The 7,824-nt window shown below is 36.7% G+C and overlaps 3 protein-coding genes across 3 annotated transcripts; 2 read left to right on the top strand and 1 right to left on the bottom strand.

Annotated features, from left to right (window-relative positions):
• Positions 1-798: 798 nt before the first annotated feature.
• Positions 799-1,669, top strand: EV154DRAFT_534370 (uncharacterized protein). Its single transcript, XM_051604026.1, has 4 exons — positions 799-1,061; positions 1,087-1,155; positions 1,179-1,510; positions 1,575-1,669. The coding sequence occupies exons 1-3, from the start codon at positions 1,008-1,010 to the stop codon at positions 1,323-1,325; spliced, it is 270 nt and encodes an 89-aa protein (XP_051449962.1). The 5' UTR covers positions 799-1,007; the 3' UTR covers positions 1,326-1,510; positions 1,575-1,669.
• A 401-nt stretch (positions 1,670-2,070) lies between these two features.
• On the bottom strand, positions 2,071-2,892 carry EV154DRAFT_534363 (uncharacterized protein; the record flags this gene model as incomplete). Its single annotated transcript, XM_051604025.1, has 2 exons — positions 2,071-2,347; positions 2,824-2,892. 2 exons carry the CDS (start codon positions 2,890-2,892, stop codon positions 2,180-2,182), a joined length of 237 nt encoding a protein of 78 aa, XP_051449961.1. The 3' UTR covers positions 2,071-2,179.
• Positions 2,893-5,541: 2,649 nt separating this feature from the next.
• On the top strand, positions 5,542-7,595 carry EV154DRAFT_572594 (uncharacterized protein; the record flags this gene model as incomplete). Its single annotated transcript, XM_051606347.1, has 4 exons — positions 5,542-6,135; positions 6,167-6,461; positions 6,710-6,758; positions 6,845-7,595. 4 exons carry the CDS (start codon positions 5,542-5,544, stop codon positions 7,593-7,595), a joined length of 1,689 nt encoding a protein of 562 aa, XP_051449960.1.
• Between the last annotated feature and the right edge of the window lie 229 nt (positions 7,596-7,824).

The raw sequence follows: 7,824 nt of genomic DNA, 5'->3' as shown, positions 1-7,824 counted from the left end.
ATAAATTCTATCAATAAAACATTATTCTATTTCTACTTTATATTTCATTGTGATTATATAAGATAAATATTCTTATCCAATCATATTTATCTTCTGACATATAATCCTCATCTATCCGGGTCGCACTATTACAAGCACTGTGATGTACGTGTGACGGGTCGAGGCACCATGTTGGCTCATTACCTTCCTCATGGCCAAGATTTACTTCTGTCCATTTCAAGGCTTGTGCGAAAATAAAAAATAACGGAGCCAACAAACCATTATCGATTCGTCACCTTTCGTAAACTATTAAAAGAGGAGTGAGTTCGCTATTTACGTTCTACTATCGCATGATACTAACTTCTGATATAGACTGTAGAACATGACATACTGGTTTCCACGCGACACTTTTTTTGTATACCATCTGTAAATTTGAGTCACGTATACAGCCGATCCCTTCCACATGCGTGCAGTCTTTGTAATCGTATAGTTGTCTAGTGTGAACAGTAGATCCGAAAGCGGGTGTCGGTAGTATTTGTCTAAAGCCTTCATGATCACCTCTTATTCAACACCTTCCATCAACAAATTCGATGACAATAACTCGACTGGTCAAAACGGCTCTCACAATGGACTTCCCTCAGTATCGTCTGGGCTATCAACAAAGCTTGATTCACCATCATACGGTCTTGTTGTGATTAAATTTAAGATGTACGCAATATCTATAACCCTCTCAACACAAACCCGAAGAGCAATTTTTTCGATGATATTACTAGAGTTTTTTTCACTTTGTCTATTAGATCTGATCAGTTTGGAATATTTTCTTATAGTACGCTCCATGGTTCTTATAGAGTAAGCACGTAGAGGACCTTGTTTTCTGATAATGAGCGGAATATGGATTAAATAGTCTTGAACTGGTCGAAATACGGCACGCGATAGGTTCTTATGACCCATCTGTTCAACAAGAAATTCATGCAAGTCTTGAAATCATTTGTAGAAGGTTGAATAAAGGGGGTGAGTAACAAAGTATTATGGCAAGCATCCTTATTTCATTTTACTTACGTTTCCATTCTGGTCAGAGTTTTGTTGAACCTCCCATTTTAATGCAAGACCACACCCTTTTACCAGCGAAATGATTGCATTTTGGAGCTCTGGGTTGGAAGGTGTACGATGATTAATGTTGAACAACATACAAAAGAAAGGCAAGCCAATCTACGGCACGAGTCCCATCTGTTCTGGCTATCCAATTATTAAAACTACTCTGGAACAATACTAGTATGTATCTTCTTGATTGCTTAATGGCTTTGCCTATTTCTATCGACTTGGGCTTGGGGATGAAAAAAGGGTGACCGGTTTTACTCTGGATCCGATTGACAATTGAACAAAAAAGCATCATTTTTGGAAATATCCACCATGATGAAATCGTACACAAGCTTACCAATACCTCTAGTTATCAAATGTAACTATTCCAATGCAAAAAAACCTATGAACCTGAAAACGAAAGAAATCCCTTGAAGATGCTTGACTGATATATGTTCGTAGCCTTGACATTTAAATAAATGTAATTACAACCATAGTAGTTAACTAATTAATTTTAGCTTACAGGATTGCTTTGCTTGAAATCGGATGAAGGTCTTAAAGATCCGAAACTATCGTCCAAGGTCATCCCCCTCATGTCGATTCTCTGTTGCTGTCCTTTAGTTCCACAAAATCTGCAGCCGACCGGAATTGTGTGGGATCCCACATGTGCCATATCGGCCATCAACAGGAATGCCGCCGGAAGCCAATACTAGGTGTACCTTTTCTCGTTTTGTTTGATTATCATCCGATGAACCAAGACGTCCTTCAATTCCATAATAATAGGCATCAAAAACAAATCCAAATCCTTTCGTTTTTTTTGGACCTGGCAATATAGCTAGTTGTAGCAAGTATGCATCCGAATTTTTAACAAGGAGTAATATTAATTTATATTATTATTTTACAGGAAAGGCATAAATGACTAATATAAGGGTAGAAGTTGAAGGTAATTTCGTGGATAATAGCTTGAATTGTCATCTGTTTGGTGCGGTTAGTGAAACCATCAGTATAGAAAGCGATAGGAACATCATCTGGATTGGAGAACTCATTTGAATTGACAAATTCCTTGTAATATTGACCGTCGAAAAAATCACGAATTTCAACTTGACTTGTTTCCCAGTCCACTCTAGACTGCATAAGATCCCTCGTTTTTTGTTTCTGCAAGCGTTTGTGCAAGCATATAACCGACGGACATGATGATGGTGGTTATTGCAGGTGCCGGATTATTCTGATTCTTGTTTCTGAATTCATTGCAATGCGGGCAAGTATGCTCATCACCGTCAATCACAGAAAGCTTGCATCCGTTTTTACAAGTTTCGTACTCATAACCTCGAATACTCAACTTGGACTTGCCTAATGCATTGATAACATCAGCGTGCGATACTTTGGCACATGGCTCTGTTTCGTTTTTAATAGTATGCTTAGATGACAGGAATTGTCACAATAATGATGTATGTATACCTTCCATTATTTGATCGTGGTCTCTAATAACCGTATTAATCAATCTTACCAGCTCTTTGTTTCCCGCTTGAGAAATTTCGTTCTCAGTCAAAGCTGGATACTAAAAAAAATCTGCTTTGATAACGCTATTCTTACTTATACCCCCATTATTGTAAACATGAACAAGACCCTCGGTTTCTTCACATCTGCATTCAGTCAAATAGGGACTTTTTTCATCTAAATCTCTTTGGTCCTTGCGGAATGTCACAGGTTACCCCACAAATCGAAGTAAGCGTTTTGTCATATACCTTGCATTTTTACAAAACTTACCTGCTGGTGTTTCTTGATGCATAGGAGAAGCACTAACTGCGTCCATAAGAGAGTACGCCAATGGATCATTGTTGTTCATAGGTAATGCACCTTCGACACCCTCATTTGTGTCAGCAGGATCATTAACAGAATGGATTCTGCGGTGATTTCCCAAATGTTGATAAGAATTGAATTCTCTGTTGCAGGTAGGACATGGATGTATACTAGTTGTCAATTTAATCCTTTTACGAGTGGGAACAGAAGAGCTGGAAGCGGGATTGGAGATTATGTAGAAAATATCGAATGATGTTAAGCAAAGGAAAAAGGATTTATTGACAGATGATGCATTCAACCCTTATTTAGGTAAGTAATATTTTGGGGCAATAAAAATCTCTACGTCATGAAGAAAGAAATTTGAACTGTAACGATTATGCTAAAATAAATAAATAAAAACCTTTTATTCCAACACTTCTAACAACAACCCATGTCTGAAATAAACAACCATCATCTTTTACAAATGACTAAAACTTGAGATTCTTTAGTTGAATCTGTCAAGAATATTGAAAAGTGCAATCAAATTCAAAGACGATTTAAAGCGAAATGTTTTGGGACCACTTTGGTCCTGTAAAAGACACAGTTCAACTAATGGCAATTGGTGATCTTCGGTAGCAAGGTTTTTTTCTATACGTATATAACTCTATAAGACAATACCTTTATTTCTAATACAACAATCAAGCTTATGGCTCAATTGAGCAATCTCTTCAGAGAAAGAGATACGTGGAGAAACAGGATTACTTGGGTCCGAAAATGTATGGTACCAATATCGTGCCAAGTAAGGTCAATGGTAGGCGTACTGGCTTCAAGCAGAAAATATTCACTCTGTTCCAGCTACTAAACACTAAAGATACCATTGGCGAGACAGATAGTTTTGCCCTCCTCCCCACTGGAAGAATGGATTCAATGCGATCGCGCTCAATCAATTGACTAGAGATGTTAAAGGGATGATCTCGGTTGATCTTAGAGAAAGACAACTTTAGAAGGATATAGATACCAATTGTAGTTGAATTATTTTATCTTATAAAGCAGGAAGAACTTACACATAATGAAAAGATCGACATTTGTTTATGCAAAAAATTTCTGGTGTACCTGGTAGGACATTCAAAGCTTTATAACAGACAGATGCAAGAGAGGTAGGTATGAAACGATATATTTTCGCTCTTAATGTATTTAAGTAAAGTTTTTTTCTAGACTACTCAAGTTGATGGTAGTGAGTTGGAGGGAGAAGAACAGAACCCCAGTGAAAATAATGAAGATTTCGAAGCTGGATCATCTTTGCCACTGTTAGTAAGACTACATTTTTATCTTCTTTCTTTTTGTCAAAGTAATTACATTTCGATAAAAAAACAAACTCGTTGAAAATCTTGTAGCTAACTAAAGAGCCTGATGCTAATGCTAATGTAGTCATTCGACCCATGCAAGAATGACTAGTCCTGAAATTTAAGATCTTTCAATTGTATGTCTTTTACTTGTTGATGGCAAGTCTAAATTTGTAAACATTCTCTCTTGTGGAAACTCTTAAATCATCTGTTGCTTTACTTTGTTTATCTCTACAGACAATCTTCCAACCTTACTTTTGTTTGCCTTCTGTAAAAAGCATAATTGAAGCCAGTCTGTATCGGAAAGTTGTCTCGTCACCCCGTCGTTATTTGTATCATTTTTTAAATAAATAAATGTTGGATCATCATTACATGTAGCGGTTTTTACAGAACAATTCAAACTACATCGAACAGAGTGACATAACTGTTAAAGGTTAATTCTATATTAGATTATGATATCAATTATTTTACATACCATTTTATGGTTAGTTGTTAAAAAGAAAACAGAAGAAAAAAAATCAGGTTTATGTACAAGAACGGTACACGCAAACATAAAGTGCTCCTGCAGTGCGTTTGATAGGTACTTTCAATAACCCTTGGACTATTTCTTTTTTTTCTATAATTTTTCTCTTTAAAAGATGGAGAAAATGGGGAAACTAGAAAGAAAATTCTAAGAAGGAGGGTGATTTTAGAACAAAATGTTGCAACTGTTTATTGAGTGGCAAGCATTCGGACCTAAAGCCCTTGGCCTTAAGCACTAGAAACAATTTATTTGTAATATAAGTATGCTAATAAAACCGTGAATACTTTTTCATAGAGACATTTAAAAAGTGCAAAGTTTTGAAAGTTATTCGTCCCTTAAAACCAGCGAAGAAGTAAAGTTTAGTGCCTTTGAAAAAAAAAAAGCATAAGTCAATTAAAGCACGATACAAAAAAAGCCTAACCGTGTAACACCAAACGTTATATGAACAAGATACACTTTCTGACCAACTGTTACGTTCAGCGTATTAACTTAAGAAATTTTCATTTAATCATACCGATTATATAGGTATCGTAGTATATGTTTATTAAACTACAAAACTCGATTTTGAAGTGGTTATTTATTTCTTTAACAAGTACACGGCCCATAATATTGAGCATTAAATAGCTACCTTCCGAAAAAACAATCAAAAAAACTACGCGGTAAAAAAAAATTGTGCGCAGGAAAAATCTTAAAGTAACAATTGAATATAAAAAGGACCTTTATTTCTATCATGACAAACTCTCCAACTTATAATAAAGGATTATAGAGTCTCATTTCTTTACTTGCTTTATTTTCCAATTTACATTTCCCTTTTTTATCTTTAATTATCACATTTTTTAAATGAATTCTCTCAATCTCAACAACTCTGCTGCTTCTGGTACTTCCGGTTCTGATTCCGCTGGCAACTCTATCGATGCCAACCCTAACCCTGGCTCCCCCATTGCTGCTCTTCTCACTGGTACGTCTACCGACGCTACTACCTCTGTCAATCTTCCTCAGTCCTCTGCTGAATCGAAGCCTATGGAAATTGATAATCTCGATAAAGTCGAACATTCTAGTTCCTCTTATTCGTTCACTCCCTCTTCATTCTCTGATCCAGTCGTTACTCATGTATTTTCTTTACCTATCCCAACCCCTGTTCGCAATACGTTTGATGAGGACGCCGATCAAATTTTGGCTAGAATCAGTGATATCAACAAGTTCATTCGTGAGCTTTACGAGAAAGAAACTACTATTATGCGTACTGATACCAGTACCATTCCCGAGTTTCAAATTCGTGAATACAAGATCAAGTCCATTGCTCAAGACTTAGAGTACTACCGCAAGGCTCGTGTTTCCGCCAACAGTCTCTTCGCCTCTTTCAAGGATACATCTGTAAACTTGTTAGCCAATCAAACTCAAATCTTGTCTTTTGAATCACAGGCCAACAAGGTGGTCAAAGGATTATACTGACATTCCCGCTAAGGATATCCCTGTCTTTGATGTCTCATTCCCGGATCATATCTGCCATCCCGATATTTACGCCGTCGATGACCACTCTCTGCAAACTTTCATCAGAAAGTTTGAACGTGCCTACCTAAATTATGGTGTCAACATCGAACTCCACTGGCTTTTTCATCTCGAGGCCAGCTTCGAAAACAACAACTCCTATAACTCTTGGCTCATTCAAAATTTCAAGTCCACTTCAAGTAACAAGCCTAAGACCTGGAATGAAGCCAAGGCTACCTTAGAATGCCGTTTTGATCCTGTCGCTCGTCTTGGTTCCATTTAAGGTCGATTTTATGTTACACAGCATGCGAATATATACTACTGAGCAGCTGGCCCAGTATATGAATCGTTTTGGTGCTTGCGTCCACGCCGCCAAAGTTCAACCAAATGACAATTTCTTCTTAACCATTTGCTTCCTCTCTTCGCTTCACACAAAGTAATTCCAGGATAAGGTGCAAGAACGTATGTACTTACGCAAGAAAAATCAATGCTTCGTCTTGTCGGGTCACCAAGTTTTCAGTTCAACACATGAACGAGTGTGCTGAACGTAAGAAGTTCCTAGAAAATAAGTAATTACTAATAGTGACACACATGCTCCTAATTTATCAAATAACCTTAATGAATCTATTACTGACATTTCTTCTTCTAATTGTAGCACCATCAATAATCCCGAAGATCAAATGAGCTCTGAATTGCTCCCTCTCGGAGATGACAATGAATTTCTTGCTGCTTATAATAGTTTAGATTCGTTCATCATCCATGATAACGATGAACTAGAATCAAATAATAACAATACTTTTTTCAATAAAAATATATTTTCCATAAAAATTAATTCTGATTCTTCTACTTGTCTTAATAATTTTTCTTTAAAAAGTAATACTGTCGGTGACACAAATAACCCCTTTGACTCAAACAACGTGGCTTATTCTCCGGTTACTCCAATTATTATTAATTCAGTGAAATCTTACTGCACTATCGATACAGGAGCCCAGATTTTTGTCATGAACAAGCAATTTGCCGTTGATAATAATATTCAATTTAAGCAAACAGAAGGATCTTTATTGTTCGCTTATGGTACCAAAATTCAACGTCAACGCACTACTCAATTCTTATCACTTGACTACAATGGTGTTGAAAAACAAGTGTTGCACAAATTTGACATTGTCGATAATAAGTATTTATCATCATCCAACCAAATCCTCATTGGTATGGATCTGTTACCTAAATTTAACATTCACCTTCTCAATGTTGCTCACAAGTTCAAAGACACTACTGAACAAGTCGATGACTCAATTGATGATCAAGCTTACGTCCCTAACGTAACCCCTTTCGGAACAGAAAAAGAACAACATGCTTTTACTTTAGCTCTTACGCCATACATTGGGGCTAATAAAGCGCTTAATTAAAACTCTTTTTGTAACATTCCCGAAAGTGTCCTTCATCTCCCCACTCCTCCAGACTATCATGCCCATGTTCTTTTATATCCAATTGCCTTTAAATTAGAACCAAAAGCAATGGAAGTAATCAGAGATTGGGTAGCGGATGAAATTATCACAAGAGCCCCTGCTTCTGCATGGAACATTCCAATTACGGTAACTATCAAGAAAAATTATGAATCCGGTGTAACATCTTCCA

The sequence above is a fragment of the Mucor mucedo genome (genome assembly GCF_025094135.1).
Source record: "Mucor mucedo strain NRRL 3635 chromosome Unknown EV154scaffold_329, whole genome shotgun sequence".
NCBI lineage: Eukaryota > Fungi > Mucoromycota > Mucoromycetes > Mucorales > Mucoraceae > Mucor > Mucor mucedo.
This window is presented reverse-complemented; position numbering and strand designations above follow the sequence as displayed.

Excerpts from the sequence above, each read along its gene's own strand:
- EV154DRAFT_534370 (XM_051604026.1), top strand. The coding sequence starts at position 1,008 with ATGGCAAGCATCCTTATTTCATTTTACTTACGTTTCCATTCTGGTCAG. Across the intron at positions 1,062-1,086 it reads TCCATTCTGGTCAGAGTTTT|ACCACACCCTTTTACCAGCG; the intron begins GTTGAACCTCCC and ends TTTTAATGCAAG.